This window comes from Hippoglossus hippoglossus, chromosome 17 (assembly GCF_009819705.1).
Source record: "Hippoglossus hippoglossus isolate fHipHip1 chromosome 17, fHipHip1.pri, whole genome shotgun sequence".
NCBI classification, from domain to species: Eukaryota; Metazoa; Chordata; class Actinopteri; order Pleuronectiformes; family Pleuronectidae; genus Hippoglossus; species Hippoglossus hippoglossus.
In genome coordinates, this window is record NC_047167.1 from 10,858,025 (window position 1) to 10,883,179 (window position 25,155).

The following is a 25,155-nucleotide window of genomic DNA, read 5'->3' on the forward strand; positions in this document are numbered from 1 at the left end:
TAAAGAAGTGATAGGAACATAAATATAAATAAATAGTGTACATGTGTATTTACATAAGATAAGCCGAGGGGTTGTGAGATGAGGGTGGACAAAGAAATTCTGATCAGAGAACAGGAGGAAAGGTCAAAAGCTTGTCACGGAAAGGCAGGAACAACACCACCAAGGCCTACAGTGAAATTGTAGGTAAAGACAGCAATACATCACCTTAAATGAATTCACTATCTCACTGCAGCACGCACGCATACACACACACACACACACACACACACACACACACAAACAGAGTCGGCTGGTCTCTGGTGGCGGTGTCTTCTATGACAGTAACATTAGTCTCAGGGATAAAAGTGAAAGAGAATTAGATTTTCCTCTGCTAGGGGTGAAGACTGCCGGTCACATTTATCTCCACAAGGGGCCTGTGTTGTGTGTCTGTGTGTGTGCTTGTGTGTGATAGAGAGACGGCTGGTTTCAGGGCATTGCAAGTGGAGAGGGAATGATAACTGCCTGATTTCAGCTCTGATCAGAGATGGAGAACACATGTATGCTTTGTGTGTGTGTGTGTTTGTCACAGCAGATTTAACAGCTGTCAGGCCTGAGTGAAAGGAGGGCTGAGTCTTCACAGCCTCTTTCCACCTATAGGAAAGAGAGAGAGAGAGAGTGTGTGTGTCTGTGTATATGTGTCTCAGCTTGTAGACCCCATGAACGTTGTATACATGTATGTGGTTCTATGTGTGTCTGTGTGTATCTATACAGAACAGCCAGGCATAAATGTCATATTTTACAAAGTAGACAACCATGATATGGAAAAGAGGTATAAAAAAAAATACCTCAGAAAACCAATTATGTGTGTGAGTGTGTATGTGTGTGTGCTACATGTGTATGTATGCCTATGTATGTTATCAAGGACAAAGAATATTACCTTCAGTGTTGCATGCAGTCGAGAGAGAAACACAATGATGAAACACATTCATCCTGTTGTCTTGGCTTAGAGGAGCATGTGAGCCTGGCATGTAGTCACACACACACACACACACACACACACACACACACACACACACACACACACACACACACACACACACACACACACACACACACACAGACTATCACCAGCCACCATCTAGACACCTGCCATACAAGATTATCCCTGCAACTGTGAAAGATAACAGAAGTTACCAATATACCAGACCACATGCACTCATGCTGTATATTAGCCCATTCTGTCTCGATGTCAGGTGCCAGTGCAAACACAAACACACACTCAACAATACAATGAACCCCTTTTACTCCTTGTTAGGACTTCTTCACACGTTACCCACACTCCAGACACACACTCACTGGCAAGACGAAGCCTCTCTGGCTCATCGTGGAGCTCAAACATTCAGAAGAGCGCTCCTCAATTTCCTCCTGAAAGCACATAATTAACTAATCACATTCACATTCATTGCAATGTATTGCCTCTCATCGCCTTCAGGAATAACACACAGCCGCTAAAACCACCACCAACTCTGTGTGTGTGTGCCCGCAGATTGGGTATTGATGTTCTGCCAGGTGGAGTGTGTTATGGAATGGATCAGAGAGGAGTTTGCTCCCTTTTACAGCTCTTCATTAAGTGAAGGTAGAAAGTGATGCCTCTGCTTTATCCAGGATAAAGCTCAGATCATTTCGGCCTCCTGTGGGTGTGTGTTCCTGTACTTATGTCTTTGTGAGGACCATTTCAAGCATAGACCCTGAAGACCTTTTTGGAGAGTGAGGACATTTTGACTGGTCCTCACTTTTTCTATGAGCTGTTTGTGGGTTAAGACTTGGTTTTAGGGTTAGAATTAGGTTTAGGTTTGGGCTAGGCATTTAATGTGGATGGTTAGGGTAAGGGGCTACGGATTGTATTATGTCAATGAGTGTCCTCCCTAAGATAGAAGTACAAACGTGTGTGTCAATTACTGTGTATGTGCATGAAAGTGATATCAAACACTTCTAGTATATCTGGGACATTTCATTATGAGAGGCTGTTTGGTTGTGTGTTGGTGTGGATGTATACAAAAGTCGTAGATTCTGTATATACATCTTGACAATTACATCTAGTGGCTATCACTGCGTGGGTGCGTGCGTGCGTGCGTGCGTGTGTGTGTGTGTGCGAGCGCACCGGTGGGCCACATTACCACATTATTGAATGAGGCAACCCAAGGTACAAACGAGAAAATGAAATAACTGCTGTATTGATTAATGTTAAGGGTCTGAACTAAATGATACAATGCTTTTAACACAGTACAGATCTCTGTTCTGGGAAGTGCCATGTAAGGATGCAGGGGTGCGTAGAAACAGGAAGACAGAAACTCAATAACCTTATCCTGGGCACCACCGCACACTCCACCCCCCTCGCTTCTTCTTCTCCGCTCATTTCCTCACGTTTGTCTCTTCGCCGTCTCTCCCCTCATCCATCCGCCCCTCTTTTCCTCAAATCTTCGCACACATCTTTCCCCCCTCTCGCCCTCATTTGTTCTCAAGCCTCATCTTCTATCATTTCCTCACTCTTGTATCCTATCTCATCCATCCATCTCCCCCCTGGCCCCCCTACATCCCGCTACCATCGTCACCTTTTCTCCACTTTCCCCTCCTGTTACTCCTCTTCCTCATTTGTCTCAAGATCTGCATACATATTCAAAATCGGAATCGTTGGGTATATGTGTGACTCTGTGTGTGTGTGTGCGTGTGCGCGTGTGTGTGCAGTGTGGGCAGATGAGATGGAGCTTGGTAATTGAGGGTTTTCCAAACGAGCCGATTGTTGCAGTGATTGTAAAACACATAAAGGACGGATGGATAAAATGAGGGAAGGGGGAGATGAAGGGAAGATAAGGGGATGGAGGAGGGGAAAGGGGAGGGTGGGAGGAAAAAAGGGGCAGATTGCTGCACTCTCCTGATGTGTAGAGAGACAGATAAAGAAAAGAGATCTATTTTTTCTCCCCTCCTTTTCTGCATGTGGCACTCTAATTAGCATGACAATAGCAACAATCAGGTGACAGACAACGGAGTAGGTTATTAGAGTGGCACATGGCGGGTGCTTGAGGCTTATGAGGTTTAGAACGCTTGCTCGCTCGCTCGCTCGCTCACTCACTCACTCACTCACTCACTAACTACTTACTAACCTTAACTATCACAATTAAACCCTAACACCAGAAGCCGAGTCTTTCCCCTAAAAAACTGTCTAGACTTGTTGGGACCTCAATTTCTGTCCCCACAGTGTCATGAGTCCTGATGGGTAAGTTTGTATTAACATTGAAGCCCATCCAAAAGTAATTCATGCCAATACAACCATTTGTACTTTTATTGCTACTATAAATACTACAATGCTGACAGTGTTACTTTTACTACTTTTTCTCTCACATCAACAAGAACAAGAACTACAACTATCAACTAGCATTACTGCTTCCTGCACTGTTCTGCTTCAGAGCTTAAGTGATTATTCTAATTAATTGACTGTTTGGATAATTGCACAGCTTGAAAACAGTCAGATCTCACTGGGGAATCTGCAGGAAACCCCACAGACCATTTGGACCTTTTCATGCCACAGACTTTAGTTTTTACTAATCCGAATATGTCCTTGCAAGATAAGGCAATCTTTTTGAACTGCTGTTATGTTGTTGTACTGTTGTTGTATGTCATTTCTTGCTCCTTTAATCTTTTATCTTACTTTATTTTACTTAAGGTAAATTTTATTGTCCCAAAGATAAACTTGTCTTGGGCTCCAAGCTGCTGCATTATACAACATACAGCAAAATAGTGCACATCATATAAATACATCATACAGTTGCGGACAACTAAAAGCTATGAGACAGTGGTACTGATGGAAGATGGGATGAACGAGTTCTTACACGGATTCAGTTTGCAACTTGGCATTCAGAACTGTACTCAGGAGTGGTCACTGTTTTGGTAGTGTTTTGTGTTTTCCTGTACTAACCCTGTATGGAAGTGATGATTTCTATCATCGTTGTCCTGGCTCAGGTGAACTCCTAGTGATCTCTCATGTGATGTTTCTTCAAATGCTTATTGCTAGTGTTGTAATTGGCCACACTACTGCCACCCCTGGTGAAGTCTTGCATACGGTACACAACACAGTTTCAAGTGTAGGACTTTCCAGCATAAAATATTTTATCTATCTCTGGCTAAGGCGACACGACCAACCACTGCTGCAACAGCTTTTTTGTAGCAGCAGAGCAATAGTGATTTCCGGGAAAAGAAAATTGCAGTTTTATCTGGGTGAAACTAATATACTTTAAAGATGTGGTTTTAGATCAATAGAATCACTTAGCTCTCTCTGTCCGACCCGGCATTTTACAGTATCTGTATGAGAACATCTCTACTTAAGTGTTACTCAACTAATCATCTTTAGGTTTTGGATTAATCATCACACAAAACACTACTACTACTACTACTAGGGCTGATTTTACTACAAGAGTTATTTCTGCCATTGCTGATCTTACTGCTGCTCCCACTCGCACAAACCAGTCCAACACCTGAGCCCAGAGCAGTCAGGGTCAGTCTGCCTGATTAGACTGAGGGCGGTGTGAAGGGACCAGCTGGTGCTAGAGAGGAGAAAAAAAAAAAGCCTGAAGGAATTATTGACCCATCTCAACTCTCACCCCCTCGCTCGCACATACACACCCTGGGCTGTGACCTGTGAAATTACTGCTCCGCTAGTGAGATTTGTTTCTGAGGAGCTCTATCAGCTTCTCAATGTGCCGTGAAGACAGGTGAGAGGAGAGGCACAGAAAGAAACGCATGTAGAAGTAGACACAGACACTCATTGCATGCATACGCCATAAACACAACATGGACACACATCTTTTTTAATCACAGAAAACAGAGAAGTTAAGAGCTCCTTGTTTTATGGAAGAAATTTGCTTGTCAAGCCAGGGTTCTGCAGTTTAGCTGTGCTATTGTCCCTTGTCAGAAAATGTACAGTATTAGGCAGCAATTTGTAAATGTATTGGGGTATTTTGAATCAGAATAGAGTGTGCCAAAAAAAGGAGAAAAGAAAGTGCCATAATTACGTGTTGGCCTGTCAGAATAAAAGAAACCCATTTGTTTGTTGCTGCATTACTTTTGCAAACTGCCTGAATCCTGCGAACCAAAGGTCACAGTCATTAAGCATCAAGCATCCTTTCGACAATGAGAGAGAGAGTGAGAGTGAGAGAGAGAGGATGACGGAGGAAAGGAAATGAATAAGAAATGCAGAGGGGTCTCATTGTTAATATGCCTGCTGCTGAATATTCATGAGGCTAAAAAACACATCCAATTAACTTTATGAATTATTAATATTCATGATAAAAGCCCATGCATATGCATTTGCTCTTTTGTTGTTGGCCTAAGTGCCACTGAGAACCACTGTGTGATGGACTAAAAATCTTTGCGTGTATGTGTGTGCGTGCGCGTGTGTGTGCGTGCACGTGTGACAGAGGGAGAAAGCAGGGAGGCAGAGGTTTATTGGTCTACCTGCATGTTTACATTTCTATTTCTTTGTACAAACTCTCTCTGTGCTTTTTGCTCACCTGTAGATCTCCTGACAAACAAGTGCATAACAAGGTGTCAGACCAGTGGCAGTGAGGAAGCTGAATACGAGGGAAGAGGGAGGCCAGCTGATGTGAAAACACATTTTATGCGTGAAAAGGTTACATGTCCACACAGGCGTCTCTGGTGTCAGAATGAGCAGGAAGCAGGGCTTTGATCGCAGGTATTAAATGTTAAACACGTGTTAACGAGGTGCTACTGCGCTGAACATACAGCTGTGGTGACAACACCTGTTCTAAGCGATCCCTTGTTTTGACACTTAAAATTAGGGATGGAAGAATGAATTACTTAAATGAATCGCCACACAGCCCGTGACTCTTAATGGATATACTATTTTCAAAAAGGGAATAATCCAGACTTGCGCCACATGCTAAATACCAGGCATTGTTAGATCAACAGTGACAAAAAGTAATTTATTCCAATGGAGGCTGAATCAAACCACATTGTCTAGACACAAAGGCAAAAATTGAGAAGTTTGGAAGCACTGCTGGGCCAGTTTTGGTTTGAAATGTCCAGGGCTGCGCGATAATATGCCTGAGTAAAAACTGAGACATTTGGAAATGAGGATGCTGACACGTTTGGTTATTATCAGTCACAACTCGATTTCTAGCGGTAAAAGCAAAAGATCACCAACCATCCAACTGTTATGGAACTAAATCACATGGAAGTAGATTCTTTCAGTGTGGATTACCTAAGAAGTGGGTGATGCCAATTGTTTTTCATAGTGAAAACTTAAATCAAGGTTGATGATGATGATTATAATGCAACATGTTTTTTTTTCAATCTGTTCCCTCCAAAATCTATCTCTGCTGCTATATGTCAACTAATAACAAACCAAGCTTTGCATTTTGGTTTCATAGTGACTGTCTATTGTTTGGTCCTGAACGTAGGGATGTCTAGATAGAGCAAGGATTCAGCTTTCCTCCGTATTTCTTTGTTCAATTTTGTAAAAGCTCCGGTGTTCTTGGAGATTGGATCAACAAAAGTGGTCAAAACAAGCAGAGCGAGCTGTGTGTGCTTTGTTAGTGCGGATGTGAGATGAAATCCAAAAGGTGAAAAGGACGTGTTTATGTGGCTTAGTGTTGATGTACTCTGAGATTTAGTGAAAGCAATAGAGGTAGAGAAGAGAAGAACAAGGAGATTAGATGGACACTGACTGAGAGAGAGAGAGGAGAGTGAGATAGGGACATTAGAGGAGAGCAGGATAGTGTGTGTGTGTGTGTGTGTGTGTGTGTGTGTGCGTGCGTGTGCGTGCGTGTGAGTGTGCGTGTGTCTGAGAGATCGAGAGAGCGAGACCCAACGATAACAAATCAGCTCTTTTGTTGAACCAGGATGTCTATCTCACCTACATGAACAAAAACCCGCTCTAATTGCCTTACACAATCATGTGAAGTACACAAGTGGCTGTTTGGGTTGCGGATGGACGCCATTCACATGTACACTGCCATGCGTCATCAGTTTGTTACCATGGTAATGGCTCTTTTATCTGATCAAGGATCACCGCCAACATCGCCATCAGCTCTGCTGTGTCTCACACATGCATGTGTGAAACACACACACACTCGCACACCATTATTACACCACACATACAGAGAAGAGAAAAGGGAAAGTACACAGACCACACACCTCCTTCAATCACCCACCCACCCATGCAGGACGATGTGGTTTTATAAGACTCACATCTCGTCACGACGCCCTCCAGCCTGATGATGTTCGGATGGTCAAACTGTCCCATGATGGACGCCTCGGACAGGAAGTCCCTCCTCTGTTTGTCAGAGTAGCCCGCCTTCAGACTCTTGATGGCCACGTAGATCTCCCTCTTTCCCTGCACACGCAGCCGACCACTGCACACCTCCCCAAACTCTCCTACACACACACACACAGGGAGAAGATACAAGCTTGTATTTATGAGAAATTATTTTACATGACCAAAATAGTTTAATTTTAAAGGTGCTTCTTAGATATTTATTTATCAGTTTCCAGAAATAAGGTAGACTGTCCGAGCATGTAAATACGACTGAAAGGAATCCCTGAAATGAACCACAGTTTAAGTTCTTTGAATTCACAAGTTCAATTTTTAATACTCTTTTGAGTTATTAATACAGCCCACTGCTGTTTCACTGCCAACTCACCAGCTCCAATGACTCTCTCTATGCGGATATTGGAAGCATCGATCTCTTTGGCAAAGTCTCTTACAGCCTGGTTGGGGTCTTCGTAGGTGTGAGGATGGATGTAGGTCCTGCTGCCTGGAAGCTTAACTTCAGGAGTGGAGAAATCAGGAGATGACAGGTTAATGCTAAATGAATTATATCATATTCAGCTTTGACTCAGTATTTAATAATTAAAGAATAAAAAAGTGAATACATAATACTAAAGAATAAAGATAAATAGTTAGTATTCTCCAGGAGCTGACACTAATTCCTCCTTTATGTTTGCGCCTGTTGAAATGTGAGCTTGAGTGTGGGCGCTGTGTTTGAGTGACATTACAAATTATTACATAATAAAACACATAACTACTATGTTAGCAATGGTGTTAAAATGACTCATAATTTTAACAGGAGCCCATAAGGAGCTTCACTCTGCCAGCAAACATTTGTGCATGAAAGTGTGAAACAATGTGGTTTAACCACAGTGATACAGAGATAGAGAACCGTGCTATGTTATATACGCCGCAACTGTGTAATTACCTATGATACATATGAAGGTGTGTAAACGAAGTATAGGTGTTGTATGTGAACAGTCATTTTTAAGAGTGCTGCCATTTCAGAGTGCTTTTGCTCCTGAATGGTTCAGCTGAGTTCAAAATGATAAAATATTCATCCTTGTGTCTGTTGTTTACGGCCATAAATACAGTCAGTGCTGTGATTCAGTGCAGTGTGAGGTTTGGCTAAAGACATGTTATGTGAGTGTGGGGGGGGGTGCTTGCTTAAGCATAAACTTAAATTTAAAAATAAGAAAAAGTTTGAAACACTGAAAATACAACTTCAATTTGCTGAAGGAAATGACAGTATTTAATGATGCTTTCACACCTACAGTCTGACTAAAAGAGGTGGTCTGGTCTGTATCAAATTGAACCATGGTTTTGTTTGTTTGATCAGACCTTCGGCCCAATTGCAGGAAGTTGAGCCACGTCCGATGCACGTCTCTCTACAAACCACGTATGTCATGAAAAGTCTTTAGTGCTCTCCCCTAATTGCTATGGGAAACCAAAACCAATGGGATTAAATGTGAAAACTGATACAAAGACAAGAACCTTGTATTGGACCATGTGTGTGTAGGCGTGAATGCTTGTGTTTCCATTTGTATAAATGCATGTGTCTTCACCTCGGCCGTGCTGGAACTGCATCTTCTCCTCATCGGGGGTCCTGCTTGGCTTTGATATATCCACAGTGCCTGAAAAGAAATGCAAAGGTGGAAGATTATCCTATTCTTCAAGCACACATACTGCACAACAATATTTCCCTCCCGTATGAAGGATCACATAATCTTGGTTGCATGTGTTTTCTATATTAAAAAGCTACTGTGTAACATTTCCAGGAAAGTCCCAAACTACTCCGTGCACAGCCGACAGTGGTTTGTATGAACAACTAGATAGTTCCCTCTTCTCCGCACGCCCCCACTCCTCTATCTAAGACAAGCCTGGAGGAGACAAAAACAAAAACAAACTATTCCTCTTTTTCCTCTGTCGATTCCACACTTCCCTCTGAGCTGTTATGCCTGAGGATGAGTGAGTGAGTTATTGAGTGAATAAATGTGTGTGGTGTGTGTGTGTGTGTGTGTGTGTGTGTGTGTGTGTGTGTGTGTGTGTGTGTGTGTGTGTGTGTGTGTGTGTGTGTGTGTGTGTGTGTGTGTGTGTGTGTGCGCGCGTCACAGATGTCCCCATAGAGGCAGACCTCTGCATTAAAACCCCCCTCTCTTTTTTTTAATCTCCCCTCTGGCCTTTAACCAATGCCTCTAACATTATCATGGGTCACAAACACAGCCTTTTATGCCCTCTCCCAACCCCCTTGTGCACACACCCTGCAGCGCGGGTCAGTTCAACAGCCACAGCAGAATATTGACGAATTGATCAATTCAATCCTGGCGTCCAGCCGCGAGGAAGTGTTAGACTTATTCTGTTTTACAGACCTCACAGGGGGGTTGCTGCCAGTGTGTGTGTTTGTGTGTATGTGTGTGTCTTGCTGGATGCTGTGGTGCCCTATGTTTGTGTCAGTGTATTTTCTCTCCACTTTGTTGTGCTCCAGCCTTAAACAGTGTTTAACAGCTCTAATCACCCGCGGCTAACTCTGTCTCTGAGATTTACAGCTCTCTTAAATTTGGAAGAAAAATTTTAGGCCAAAAAACATAAAATGTAACGTGTGTTTTATATTATAAGGTACTAAACATGACATTAATACTATGGCCTCCTCTCCTCTCCTTCTTGACTGCTGCACAGGTAAAGCACTAACCAGTCAGTATGTCTGTCCATTATGAAGACAAATTGATTTGGGCTAAGAGCCAGGAGTAACTGGGAATCTGATTTGGGGAAGCACCACAGAGCAGGAAAGGATAGAAAAGGAGACTGAAAGAAAGATAAAGAAAAGGGCGAGGAGACATGAAACAAAGACAAAAAAATAGTAGAAGAGAAGAATAGTGAGACCAGATACAGAAAAACATCTTATGGCCAAGAATAAGAGAGGGACAGAAAAGGAGAAAAGGTGGGGGCCTCGGCAGGCTCAGTAAATCTCAGTAGTTTGGTGTTTAATCCTTCTGTTGATTTTACACAGCTGAATGCATGGTATAACCCAGACATCAATAGGCTGTTTTGGGAATACACACATGGGGTAGACTCATTGCTGGTGTTTGGGGATAAAGAGGAGGGGGCATAATATTCTAATGAAAGGGGAGCTGGGCCCCACCTGGTTATCAGCTGGGCTGAAGCCAGTCAAACACCAAGGGACCATCATAACCCCCTTGACACACAATGCTTTGGGGCATGTGTTTAGAGCATATGGGGAATGGGGACATGGGTCACACCTCTGCTCCATGTGTGATAATCCTGTGGGGATGGACACACACAATCACACACATGCACATGCACACACACTTGCACCTCTGCGAAACATCAAGACCGATGTTTGAAACACTTCCCCGTCACTGCTGTGTGTGTGTGTGTGTGTGTTTGTGTGTGTGTGTGTCTGATGGGAGATGAACACATTTCCATAGTAATTACAGAGCGACTCATTTCTCCTCTCCAGTTAGAAGTGTCATGAATCATTAGCGCTGCAGTCTTAAGCATGGTGCAAAACCTGACATGGCTGTGGCTTTTGTTTCCCCTCGCCAGCTGCGTCGGCTGTGTGTGTGTGTATGTGTGTATGTGTGTGTGTGTGTGTGTGTGTGTGTGTGTGTGTGTGTGTGTGTGTGTATGAAATGTATATTTCAAAAACTTTTCAATAATTCAGGACTGCGGGGGGGCCAATCCCATATTTGTCCCATCCCACAATAAGATCTTCAGTGTTCCCATGATGTAAATGGAAATTACATTAATGTTCAATATATTTGAAACAGAAAATAGTGCTTAGGAAAAGTTACGTTGACCAAATTATTATTATCATTGAATTAATCTGCAAACTTGTCAATGCCATGCAAAATCCTCTTTACTCTTGGCATCTAAAATGTGAATTATGTTTTTGTGTTTATGTTGAGGCAACGTTAAAGGGTTTCAAAGGTTAATGAAAAGATTGTGCTGACGGTTTCACAGGTTCATGAAACAAAAAGGAATTTTTTATTCAGAATGGGTGAGAGTTGGGAGAGGTCAGAAAAATGAAAGGATTCTATGACAAGTTCTAAAACTCCATCTGACGAGGACGATTGTGTGATATGATTGAAAGCTGAAGGTTATGGGGAGATTTTCTTGTTAACAGTTGTGGTTAAGTATTCGCAAAGTCAATGATTGGAAGAGCAACATGGGTTGGATCGACATTTTTTTACTTTAATTAAAAACGCCAAAGTAGCTTTAACCTATAACATCAAATGAGTCGCAGAGTGAGAACCCCTGGTTGTGTCCTTTGTTTGTCATGGAAAAATGGTAAATGTCTTTTGCTGGTGACAAGGTTGCAGCCATGGCATGTTCCGTAAAGCTTTTCCCTTTCAGGCTTTAGGGCAGCTGCAGATAAGATGGTTCTGTAAAACAGTCTTGGTGAGTGTTTAGCTCTCTGATATGGATTTGTATTCCACAGGTATTTACTTTACGGTATGAACATTCATAGGTCCTTGAGCCGGAACAGGTTTTGTAAAGAGACATTCGCCACTCGCTGCTTCTTTATCCTGCTCGACTTCAGTGTGGAGTTAGCACTCTCTCCGTCACTGCAGGGGGAAACCATTGTTCCATTTAGCAGCCATCCAGCTGCACTATGCACTGCTGCTGGTTCATACAGTGAATATACACATCCCACCCACACAGATTCACGCTCATGCAGATTTAAAGCACACACACATGCACCAATCATGCAAAAACACACACGTTAATGGAGTGCGGTATCAGTATCACACCCGGCCTCACACTTCTCTCTCTGTTCCACCTCACTGAGGACAACAGGCTATCCCTGTCCTCCAAAGCCACACACTCTACATTTGCATATCAATTTACTTTTTAATATAATGCTCTGTCACTCGAGACCCATTTGTCATTCTGCTAGCAAGCTTCCACCTTCACAGAACTCCATCCATATATTATTATCGCCGTAGCCCCTCCCCCAGTTTCCCCCTCTCTTCCTCTCCCTCGCTGCCCTTTATCTCGGGGGTGGTTTATTCTTTTCTTAATTCTTCCTTTTAGTGAAAACATTCCCTTATCAAATAACCCACATATCCTCTTTTCTTTTTTTTCTTCCTGCTGTTTCCATCCATTTATCCATCCCCCAACAGGCCCCGTCTTCCACTCTTTGTCTTAGCTCTTCTTTTTTTGAAAGAGGGAATGGACATCAGGCACTGGAGAGAGAAGTAAAGAAACGGAGAGCGGGAGAGGGAGAGGGAGATGGAAAAAGAGAGTGCTGACAGGCAAGAACACACAATGGGGGTCCAAGCCTGCATACCAACTAACAAGCAATCAGATGGAGGGGGAGTGGGGGGAGAGAAGGGAAGTATAGGGATGGAAACTCGAAGGTTGATGTACAGAATGGTTGACAGAAAAGGGGTCAGAGTGTGTTTGTGCTGCGACAACAGAAGCTAAAGATAAAGCAGTGATGGAATAAGAAGGAGCTCTACGTAAAAAATCTGTGTAAAAGAAGGAAGGATGGAAATGTTGAATACTGGCTCCATGGATCAGCACATAGCTCAAACTGAAGGAGAGTAAGAAAAGGAAGACTCGATAGACAAAGAGAAGAGTCAGTCAACAGTGTTGCTGTGGCAGAGAAAAAGAATGGTGTGTACACGGTCTTGACTAAACCACAAGGCAACAGTAAATCTGAGAGGATGAGAGGCAGTCGGTGAGGAAGAGTAGCATTTACACCTTCATTTACTCCATCGCTTAATAACGGCATATTCATTCATAGTTATTTTTTACTCTATCCCTGCTCAAGGTATCCACAGGTTGGATTCTTTCCCAGTTTGCATTCCCATAAACCAAGGAAACACCTTCAACAGGTCGGCGGTCCATCACAAAGCTAACCCACGACAGATCAATACGCTCAAATTCAGCCAAACAGACAATTTGGAATATTCAGTCCACTCGATACTGAACACTGAACTACAGTCTGTCTTCCTGTCAGGTGATAGCTCCGACCACAAACATTACAGACACAGCTGCCAAAATATTCAATTCAGAAGGAATGTAATCACTTCTACAACCTCTTTACTGACTACATTTTAGGCGGACAGTACAAACTTACTGAACATATCTCCTGATGAGGAACTTTGTCTTTCGATCCTCTGTAGATCCACCACCTTATCTAGAATATTGTGAATTCTGTGCATTTATAATTGCACTTGCTTTACAACTACGAGAATATCAATTGTTATATACTTGACCCTGATAGATAGATCTGCCCCCTTTCTGGGCCCATACCCCATCCTTCCACTAAGTTCCAATAAAATTGGTTAGGTAGTTTTGGCATAATCCTGCTAACAGTCAGACAAACAGCAAAGAAAACACTAGAAGGGTAGTCAGACAGCATATACCTCCCCCAAGGCTAACCCCCTATCTCACCACATTAAAGAAAGTGAAAAGAATTCATCCACTCCAAAATTGAATGGGTTCTTTCATGGGTTGTGCCCAACCCTTCCACAACATTTCATGTAAATCAGTTCAGTGGTTTTTGTGTAACCCTGCTAACTAACAACTATCAAACAAATGCTGATGAAAACAAAAGTCATTGATGGAGTTTATTACCTTTTTGGCAGAGGTAGAAATAACCTGCCTGCAAACCTACTCAATATGCACTGTTTCATTATAAAACCTACTTCACATATATTTTTCAAATAAATCTTCTTTAATTTCTATCCTTTATTATTTTATTATTCATCTTGTTACTCTGCACTTTTTGATTTGCCACCCTGCATTTCACTGCAAACACTGTATGAGCACATGACAAATAAAGTCTTCAACCCGGTGGTGATGCAGGTGGTCTGCGTCCTGTATGACAACACACTGTGATCCATCCTGATTGTGTAATCTTCTTAAAGTTTTACAAAATGTGTGAGTAAGCAGGCCTTCCACTTTTCCTGATATTGTCAGTGTTATGCCAAGTCTTCATGTATTGGCTTATTAGCCTCAGGCAAGATTGCTGCTTCCATTCCCCCTTCAGCCTGACTCTGGGCTACAGAGAGGGAGACAACATTGACTGCACTGAGTTGAGCTGATTTGTACTTCCTCTGATAATTAAAACCAGCGTTCCCTCTGTTATTTTAGTTTGCCGGGGTGTCTGCAGCTCGACAGCGTGGTGTGTAATTAAGAGAACGACCTCTGTCAGACAGAGGGTTGTAAAAGCTGTTAACAGCCCGAAGCTTACAAAAAGGGTTATCTCATCAGAAATGTCAGGTGAGCCACTGGAGTCCCTATATCTGAGCCGGAGAGGAAGAGACAAGGTGAAAGAGTAGAGAAAAGGAAAGCAGGGAGACGACAGTGACTACAGAGGAGATCAAACAAAGGGAAGCTTTGGCAGGACAGAATAAAAACCTTGATCATGCACTGAAAGAAGAGGGAGGTGGGAGAGGAGAGAGCTGTAGGGTAAATATGAGTGGTGGGATAACCTTGGAACTAAGTGGGACAGAACCCAGACTTTAAATCGGGTAAGAGACAAACACAGTGGATGTTAATGTATTGGTGACAAAGTGGCACAGACACACAGCCATTTTCAAAAAAAAAGTCTGGATCATTTCCAGAGTTTGACTTTGACATATGAAGAAGGCAGCAGGAGATCGTCCAGGTCAGATGTGTTCACTCCAACAGGAAAATGCCTTTCAGGAGAGGGGGGGGGGGGGGCTTGGTAGAGCATGCAGGAGGCAGGACATGACACAGAATTTTGTACCGACATCGCATGTTGATTTTTTACAGCACATCAACAACCGGCGTCTGCCCTTGTCCTCAAAAGCCCTTGAATCTTGTTGTCTTTATTTTGTAGTTTTGCATTAGTCGCATGCTAGAACCTCGTCCACGCGTCCGCTTGCTCACTGTGAATTTTGATCTCACATCTTTCTGCTGTATTCTCACTTGGGCTCACTCGGATTCCAGACATTTTACTTGGGGGGCTGGTAGGAAAAGTTCTGAAAAATGTCCTGAGCAACTGACTGAGACATTTGCGTTCTCAAGTACAACTGCTCTAGAAAAATGTTACGGCATTTCTGAAAGCAGCTAAAGAGAGAGACATGGTTTATCTCCATGTAAGTGAATACCTTGGACTAATGCTGACCTGAGACACGGAGGAGCTAATAAAGTGTGGGCCGTTCTGAGCTGCTGGTATCGCCCAGTTTGCTTTATATGAGCGGCTGCCTTTTATAGGATTAGAGGCCGGCTGCCGGCTGAAGACGAAAGTGGAAATTGATACACTCAGAGACAAGAAAGAGTCAGAGGGAATCGTATGCTGTTTTCTCTTCCTTTCCTTTCCTCTCATTTCCTTTCCTCTTCACTCCTTTCTTTCCTCTTCTCTTTCATTTCCCGTCTCCCCGCATTATATTCCCCATTGCTAATCAGAATGACTAGAAAAATGAAATCAGTAAATCATTAGTCACCCCCTTCGGCATGACACAATAAATGACACATCTATCCCCTCCACCCCCCCGTCCTCCCCACCTCACGCACCCTGCTGTGGGTATCTTGCTCTAATCATTACTCATGATAATGGCTGATTCCATTTAATATCAAGCTATTAAATAAAAAATAATTACTGGGAATGAAATCAATAGATTAATTTCACTCATTATTTCACAGCAAAATGAAGCCTCGGTCTCCAACGTGGAAAAAAAAACAAATGCAGTCGCTGCTGCGGTTGCTAATAACAATGAGGTTTATGAAAGCTGATTGCGGATAATTAATTAAGAGTCAAAACGGCATGAAAAAACAAACAAACTGTGCGTGTGATGTAACGGAGTGTTCAGGAAAAAACAAGTGAGTAAGATTTCTCCATCTGTCTCGCTCTCTTTCCCTCTCTCATCTCGGCCGTGTCTGGCTCTGGCTCAGCACTTTCTGACCACAGTGTAAAAAGATTTACTCAGCCCGGGCTAATTATTAGGAAGGGGAAATGATTAGCTGAAGAGTTATGACTAATAAATCTGTCTATGTTTCATTAACACCCTGTTTGGAAGCATTTCATTCGGCTGCCGCTCATTAAAGAGAGTGGTAATGAAAGGAAAGGAGAGGAGAGGAAAGGTAAGGAGAGCAGAGCAGAGGAAAGGAAAGGAGAAGGGTGGGGGGGGGGGGGGGGGGGGGGGGGGGGGGGGGGGGGGGGGGGGGGGGGGGGGGGGGGGGGGGGGGGGGGGGGGGGGGGGGGGGGGGGGGCTCTGGAGCTGGGCTGCAGTAATTGATGTAATGTAGCAGACTTTTTAACAACCTGGTGAGAAGGTCAAATGAGAGAGGATGAATTGGGGTTGAGGGGGGGGGCAGAGGTGCACGTCATCTGCATCATTAAGAGAAGTGTGTATTTATATTTGCATATCCAGATCCGTGTGTAGATCAGCGTGAAACTAATTCCCCTAATGATATTACTACACTGACACAACTTGATTAGGTCATGATCATATTACATTTCCACATATGTTCATATAGTGTTGTGTGTGTGTGTGGATCCTATAAATGGATTTAAATGCTCTATAAAGTTGAAAACTCCAGCCTAAAACAGCCTTGTCTTATATTTGTGGGACATTTGATAAATTTCCGCTGCAACCTCTGCTCATTTGCATGAAGCCTCTGTGAAATAGTTTTTGCACCTGCTGCGATCGCTGCACTGTTTGTGAGCCACTTTCTAGACGTTCTGCACACGAAGCTGTATTTGGCGACATGTTAGAAAGCATAGCAGCAGTAATTGAAAGCACCGGCATCCAAGCATCACATAGAAATCTGTCTAATGACATTACGCACATAATCACCACCATCATCATTGCATATATGCCCACACACACCTCCGCTCACTGGCCTGCTCTGTATCCGGTTGGTATACACAAAATCCTTTTGGCTGCCAAATCATTATTAGCGCCATTATCAAGCAAACAGACCAACACCACCCACAGGGATGAGATCGCATTAGCTGATTACTGCCCCCACCAAATTCACCATATTTGGGAATCACGACTTTATTATTGTGCTTTTGTTCCTGATCCTTTTTTTTTTCTATATCCTGTTTTTGTTATTTTGTGGTTCAAAACAAAACATTTTTTTAATTCTTTCTCACATCCAAACTAAAAAGAAAACCCTCTCTAATTCCTCTTACTTTCAGTCTTTGCTGTTTTTTTCATTTCGTTTTCTCACGTCTTCTTTGAAATCCAAACAGCCAGGCACGCTCGGAACATTTCGAGCTGTTTCACACTCAATTAGTGTTCCTCGGCCTCTTTCTCTCACAACCTCTTTACTCCGCTTTCTGCTCTCTCAACAGAATGTTTTCATCAGCGCGTGCTTTCCCGTCCCTTTTAATTTATTTTCAATCAGGCTTCCTCTCCCCCCTTTTCTGTCATTAAGTTTTTAAGAATAACCCTGGGCTGCACAGCAGATGCTGCGGAGGTGAAAGAGCTTACGCGCACAAACATGCACAACAGGACGTGCTATTGTGTTAGGAAGGTAGAGCTGTTGCCGCTCTCTATTAGTGAGACCAAGGAGTCTTTCGGTAAGAATCAGCCCCGTAATGACATCTCACTTTCCTTTGTGCCTTTCTCATACGACCTTTCACTCGCTCAGAAATTGTTGTTTTTTCTCAAACTTGAGGGAACTCTGTTTTTTTCTTTTCTCCTTTTTTCCATCTCTGATAAAAAACTAAACCTGCAGGAGAGTAATCAATGAAGATTTAAAGCCGGATTTAGTCAATTATACATCTGATTTTATACTAAGTATCTAATGAATTACTCCTAATTTGGAAAATTTCAGGCATCTTCTGTAACAGATTGCAGCCGATGAATCCCTGCTGAATATCTCCAGCTCTGGCGGCAGATGTAATGCATGAAGGCAGACTATAGCTGTTCTCACTCATGAACTTTGTAACACATGAAGAGCATAACCAGAGATTGTCCATGTGAGACACGTTCCCACGTACTGGAAATAATCAGTTTGGTTTCAGCGCAGAGTGTCGTCCATGAGGCAGGATAGAAAAAAGTCATCAACACTCGCCCCCTCGCTCGCTGCAAATTCAGACAATAACCTGCTCTATTCACACATGGGCTCAATTGGACATTGTACAAACTTTATGCTATCGAGCTGGCAGGGTAAAGTCTGCCCAGTGTCTGGTTCAAGTGAATCAGACGCTTGCCTTCACATTTACAGCTCCCTCGATTAGTGTCTAAAAGAGTTCAGGGTTGGTTATGTGAACGCAGCTTTTTAAGACACACACAGCAGATGATGGTAGAAAAAAAAAAACCTAAATGGAACAACTTCATGTTGACGGCTCACCAAAACTCCCACATTAAAATCAAGAAAAACACACAGGAATCTGGTGATCAACCAAAGCCTGCAGCAATTCAGAGGAGGAGATCATGGGCATAAGTGTGGAGAATCATTAGACACACACACACACACACACACACACACACACACACACACACACACACACACACACACACACACACCTGCCTACATACGTATATGCTGGCAGCCAGAAGCTGTAACATGTTTAACAAGGAGCGAGAAAAAGTGAGGACCAAAGGAGAAAGCGCTTTTTGAGTGAAAGGCCATCTGCTGAATCCATGGCCATGCCAGTCGACAGCTATAGCTTCCCATCGCTCGCCAGCCTGCCAAAGCACCCTCAGGAGGACAAAAAGCACCAACTTCACACACAAACACGCACGCAGGCATATACGCGCAGCGGAGCAATAATCGCACGCACACAGCAATAACTGATGTGATTTGTCAGCGCCGTGCCGCGTCTGAGGAGCTTTCAGCTTTTTTCCCCCCCATGTTTTCCCTCCTGCGGTAACAATAGCATAACAGCACTTTATTAAACGAGAACAGGACAGAACAGAATGGCCTGCAAATCAGCCCGTTTATGAGGCATGGCTGTTCAGTACGCTGCCAACGAAGGCTGCAGGAAGTGCGGGGAACGTGTATGTGTGTGTATATTAGAGAGAGGAAGACAGAGAGACTGTGTGGGCGCACTGTACATTGTTATATTATAGTTCAGTGATTCAAAAACACCTTCAATCAGGCTGTTCGAAATATGCTCTACCAGGTGTAAAAGGCTCCAGCACTTCTATCCAGTCTAGTGAACATTGGGGGAATGATTTAAACAGCTGGCATTTAGGGGGGAAAAGGGCCCTTACGAAATGTCTGGCGGAAATCATTTCAACCTGGCTGCCTCCCGGTGTCAATTTCAATCCCAATTTAATCATTGTCCACATTGAACTGGTCTCAGCAAATACATCAGATTTTTGATACATTAGACGGGGCTTTTTTCATCCGAATGTAAATTTGGGGAACGGGACAGGAAATGAAAGCTGCTGCGCCAAAAGACGCGCAAAATGAAGAGAAAAGCAGAAGCAGAGAGAGAGAGAGAGAGAGAGAGAGAGAGAGAGAGAGAGAAAAATGGACTGATTGACAGATAAGATGGAAGAGATGAAAAAGCATGAGGTATGGACAACACAAGAAGAGGCCGACCAATCATTATTTTCAGACCTGAAGCATGAAACTCCTATTGCACCCAACAGTGCAATCACCCACCCATCATCTCTCCTACCCTTCTGCCACCCCCCCCCCACTCCACCTCTTTCAAACGCACTTCTAATCTACCTTTTCATCTTTCGCTCCTTGCCCCGCTCTCTTTACCCCCGCTGGCTCTGCTTCTCCCTCCATCAATCTGCCCTGTTCTCTCTCCATCCCTCTCAAGCTGTCCTCTTCTCCCTCTCTATCTTTCACACCATCTCAAAATGTAGCTCTCTAGCGGCGCAAACATGCTTCAGATGCACTTCCTCGGCTCTCCTCACTGAAGTCTGTCATTCCCAGTGCCTTTCTAATACGTTCTTATTTCATCCTCCACTTGTGTCTCTCCTTTACTCCACTTCTGTCCCTATGTTTTACCCCCCAGAGTTCTCTCCCTCTCACTTTTGCCATCTCTCCTGTGTCTCTAGTGATGCGGCTTTCATCCTCGCTTCATCCCTCAGTTACAAACACTGTACGCACTCCGCCGCTACACTCACACACACAGTTTGACTGATGTGCATATGTTGTTTAATAGAAAGCAGTAATCAACAGTATTTCCTCCCAAGCGTTCCCACCTCTAAACTCAAAAAAGACAGAAACAGATGGCGAGAGAGGAAGAGGAGGACCTGAAATTGATGGCGGTGCATCGACCCCTCTGTAATACCTAGTTAACGCCCCTTCAGCCTGTGAAACCTGATAAGTCGAGTGTGAGTGTGTGTTTGTCATCATGTGAGTGCATAACACAGTGTACCGTTTTTTTTTTAGTCTCACAATTCCCCTCTGATTAAAAAGATGTTGATGTGCTCCTGTTCACCTGCCATACTTGTGTGTGTGTGTGTGTGTGTGTGTGTGTGTGTGTGTGTGTGTGTGTTTGTGCATACGTGCACACACCACACAGGACAGTCTCTACTAATTACATCCCTCTTAGTCAATAGTGAATAGAGCACTCAGCCTGATAAGCAATCACCTGAATCAATACTAATGTTTTTAGCATGTGTGCATTAGTGTGTGCATGGTGTGTGTGTGTGTGTGTGTTTGTTTGTGTGCCGTCCCTAACATGTCGCTAATCTAGTCGGAGCTCATAGAGGATAAACATTTAGTTATGGTCACGGTAAATCACAGATGCCTGTCATCCCTTCCTCTCCTCTCCTCTCCTCTCCTCTCCTCTCCTCTCCTCTCCTCTTCCATTGTTCCTCTTTTACTGATCCAAAGAGCTTTTTCACTCCAATTCTTTCATCCCCTCACCTTTTACCAACCGGCATTCTTTGATTTTCCTTTCTCCCTCTCATCTTCCTCTCCTTTTTGGCCTTCTTTGAAACAGAGCATTAACAGCAGCCTGACCTTCAAAGAGAGTGATCATAGAGAGTCTCTGCTCTTATACGGAAAAACGTAGCCTTTACTTGGGCTTCAGCAGCAGTATAAATGTCAAAGTTGAAGGCCCTGCTTTGGTACACCCACATCCCTCAGCAGGAGGCGGAGGACTAGACCATGTGGGGGATCTCCAGCCTGTGTATGGATGTGTGTGTGTGTTAACCATTGTGTCTAAATGAACATTACCCACAAAACCTTTTTACATATGATAAGTGGCAGATTAGCTTTGCACCTTCATGAACTATTGTTTTCCTAATGGGAGAGTGTGGATGCAAACCTATCAGCACTAATAAGAAAGTACAATTTTTCTTGGTGACCCTATCTGATTACAGCTGTCAGTAGCATTGGCTGTAATAGACAAGAAAGCTCACAGTGTGTATATAAGCCGTCCAACACCAGCTCAGAGCTGTGAGTATTCTGCTGCCTTGTTATTTTCAGCAAATCCCACGAAAAGACCAAACCTGACAAAGCGTTAATATGTCTCTCAATACTTTCCGCTTCACCGGCTTGTCTGTAACTGTCAGCCCCAATCCCAGTGTTTCCTACTTTAAACACAAATCTTTAGAGATTGACTGTGAATGTACGACCCTGTTCAGACCTGGTTGATCCAATCACAAGTAGACAGCGCTAAGTACAGGTCTGGATGCAACCAAATGTGTCCACATGTGTCCTGTGATCTGATCACTCAGACCACATTAGGAGATGATCTGGGATGCATGTGGCCACATTATTTTCACTGTGTGTGTTCAAATGCGTCCTGAGCCACACAAGAAGGACCATCTACTCAGCAGCCGTCACTGTCAGCCAACACACACACAAACACAACGGCCACATCTGTAAACTCAAACTGGGTAAAAACATCATAATTTGGTCTTTGTGAACACAAATGACAGACATGTTTATTTGCATGTAGCACGGGAAGAGAGATCTGATCACAAGTGGTCACAGGAGACGCATTTAGGATACTTTTTACCTTCTACTTTTACCTTCTTCAAATACATAATTTGAAATAGCCTCTTTTAAATTCTAATTTCTCAGGACTTAACAGCTGCCTGCGACATGTTGGTGATATAAACCTACACTCCACCCTGTGCTCTCTGCCTGATCCTGTGGTGCAGCTCAATCATGTGTAGAGGGCCTCAGTGTCTCTTCAGTGTTGACCCTACCTGCCGCTGACAATGAAGCAAGTCACCAGGAAGATGAGGAGAATGATTCCTCCAGCGATGGACACGGCCAGGATGGTGGACTGGTTGGGGTCCCCGATAGCCAGAACATCTAGACAGGGACAAAGAGCATATAGTGTTTTACTAAAACCAGCATAAAGGAGCATGAAAAAAAGCTGGGGATGTTTTTTGTGCAGTAGTAAAGTGAGGGATGAAAAGACTAAGAGAGGCTGAGAGTTAAAAAAGACACCAAGGGAGACGCTGAGTGTGGCGGTGGCAAAGAGAATGAAATGAAATATGATAGCAATAGAAAAGGAGATAAAAGACGGAGGTTGAAGGAGAGGGGGGAAAAAGAGAGAGCGGCAAATGGGTAAAAGAGAGCAAGGGAGGTGGGTGGGTGGAATAGTAAGTAAGGTCCTTGATGAAAAGCGCTCTCCCTCGCCGCATTGCCTATGAGGGTATGAGAGTGGACGTGAAAACCATTCCCGTTCGGCCGCGCTGTCCAAATGGATATGTTAACACTGCATGTAACAAGGCTACCGCCGAGAACTTTCTGCAAAGACGCATCGATTTTTACGCCACACCTATCGAGCCATTACTCAAAACAAATACCCCATTTATCTGGCTTAGCTAAGCATGAGTGGGTACGTGTGTGTCTGTGTGAGTGCACTGTATATATGAATATGTGTGTGTTGGAGGTAAACGAATGCCTCAAGGCAGCCACAGATAAGCATTGATCTCCTATTACATTTACTGGTGCACTCATACACAAGCCTTCCATAACAATCAATGGAATCGATCTGATTAGATAACCTTGAGATGATTGCCAGGGGGTCGGCTGAATCTGTCAGATCCTGTATTTTACAGCACTGAACTTGACTGTGACCCTCTTGTATGAAGGTTCAGCAACAGCTCTGTATACAATGATACTCGACATGGATCCTGAGCTCCAAGCAGCAGGTTGTGGGCAAAGTCCCATTCAGTTTCATAGTCACATTCCTCGTTCTTGTAGCCAGATGGGAATAGAAACGCAGCCCAACTTTTATTGATTATTGAATGATTAGTAGGTTAATGTGTGCCTGCTGTATGCTACACAGACAATCTATAGTGCAGTGCTATACATTAACTGATTTATCCCCCTCCGCCTGCCTGTGCGGGAATCAATGCTTACATTGAAGAGCACGTTATGAGGCCTGTAAAGCAGAAAGTCCTGGAGCAGATAATGAAGCGATAATGAAAGTGGATGACAGCAAACAAAGGAGTAAAAGGAGGAGTGACAGAGAACTTGAAAACATGACGGCGGTACAACGCAGCATGCCTGGAGCTGTCTGTCCCCACTGGGCTGAATCAAACTCAGCATGGATTTCTCTTTTTGTTCTCTGCTTCCCCCTTTTCCCAAAGAGTAATTACAGAATACATTCTCAGGTCGCAATTTGTTTTTGTCCAAACTCGATCGAGCCATATACAAAACAGACATTTTGCTTATTGTATCCGAGCCCAAGCCAAGCACAAGGTTTTCAGGCATGTGCAGTTTAACAAAAACAAGAAGATTTGCCCAAACCTGACCCGACTCATCGGGTCCTGACAACCTGGCTTGGGTCGGGTATCCAAACTCAAATTCCTTTATGTAGGTGTCCAGTGTCCTTCATCAATAAAACTAATGTTGCTCTCCACAGATCATGGCGTTACATTGTAGTTGCAAGCGTAGGCAATAGTCTTAAAATGTAAGTCGCCCGGGAAAACCAGTCAAGTTAAAACCAATCCACCAAATGGCAGCAGAATATATCAGATGTCTGTGACCATGATTTGTGACGGGTGCAGACAGATTATTTTTCCTTTGTTATGAAATTGGGTTGTCTCCTTTTACCTGATATGTATTCAGGGAGGATTTTCAGCATTCAGATACTATTGCTATTTCACAACCAAGCAGAGGATTGATTTAAATTGCAGGACGATGAATCAGGCTCTGACTGCAGTTGATGTAACATGGTAATACTCTTCGCCAAAACAATAAGATATATATCAAACAAAAGAGAAATATGTTTTTGTTCATCCCTTTACCTTCGTGGCTGGTTTCCAATTCGATCTCTCCACCGTAGCTCCCGTAGCCTCCGTCGGTTCGAGCCCTGACCCTGAACACGTAGGTGGTCCCTGGCTTCAGCCCATCCACTGTCATCATGTTGGAGCGAGTCTTCAAAACCGTATAGTTCTGCTCCCGCTGATTCTGAAGCAGAGAAAAGAGCGAAAGGAGGAGATAATTAAATACTTAGTTTCATAGATAATATTTAGTGTCTGAGAAATAAAACGACCGTGGGTGAAAAAGGGCTGAGATTATAGATATACTCTGAAGGGTTATAAAACGAGGAATGGACTGTGGTATCCAGAGACAGTGCTGTCTGAAAATAATAGAAACTTCAAACTGTTGAATCTAAATGTCTCCCGGGGCCAAATACACCTCACAAGTTTTCATTTGTTCATCACTGGACCATTTGGTCGCATTTACACATGAGCATCTGCCAAGTCCCAAATCTTATCCTCTCTGCACTTGGGGCCAATATGCAGTTACTCAAGTCCCACTATGCTTCATTCCTCGATTACCTTGTAGGTGCGTGCGCATGCACTTACAAAATATGTGTGTGTCGGTAGGAGGATGAATAAAGAATAAGTGTGTCTGTCAGTAAGCTGATCCCCTGCAGAGAGGCTGATACTCTACCTAATGGAAGACACTCTACAACACGGATTAACACTATTTTA

At 43.5% G+C, this 25,155-nt stretch overlaps 1 protein-coding gene across 1 annotated transcript in view; it reads right to left on the reverse strand.

The window, feature by feature from the left end:
• LOC117778088 (ephrin type-A receptor 3-like) overlaps positions 1-25,155 on the reverse strand; it is an 86,607-nt gene that overhangs the window by 12,689 nt on the left and 48,763 nt on the right. The window contains 6 exon segments of the mRNA XM_034613341.1: positions 7,243-7,428; positions 7,695-7,820; positions 8,887-8,923; positions 8,925-8,955; positions 22,405-22,513; positions 24,463-24,625. Of these exon segments, the coding sequence (XP_034469232.1) occupies positions 7,243-7,428; positions 7,695-7,820; positions 8,887-8,923; positions 8,925-8,955; positions 22,405-22,513; positions 24,463-24,625 (652 nt within the window).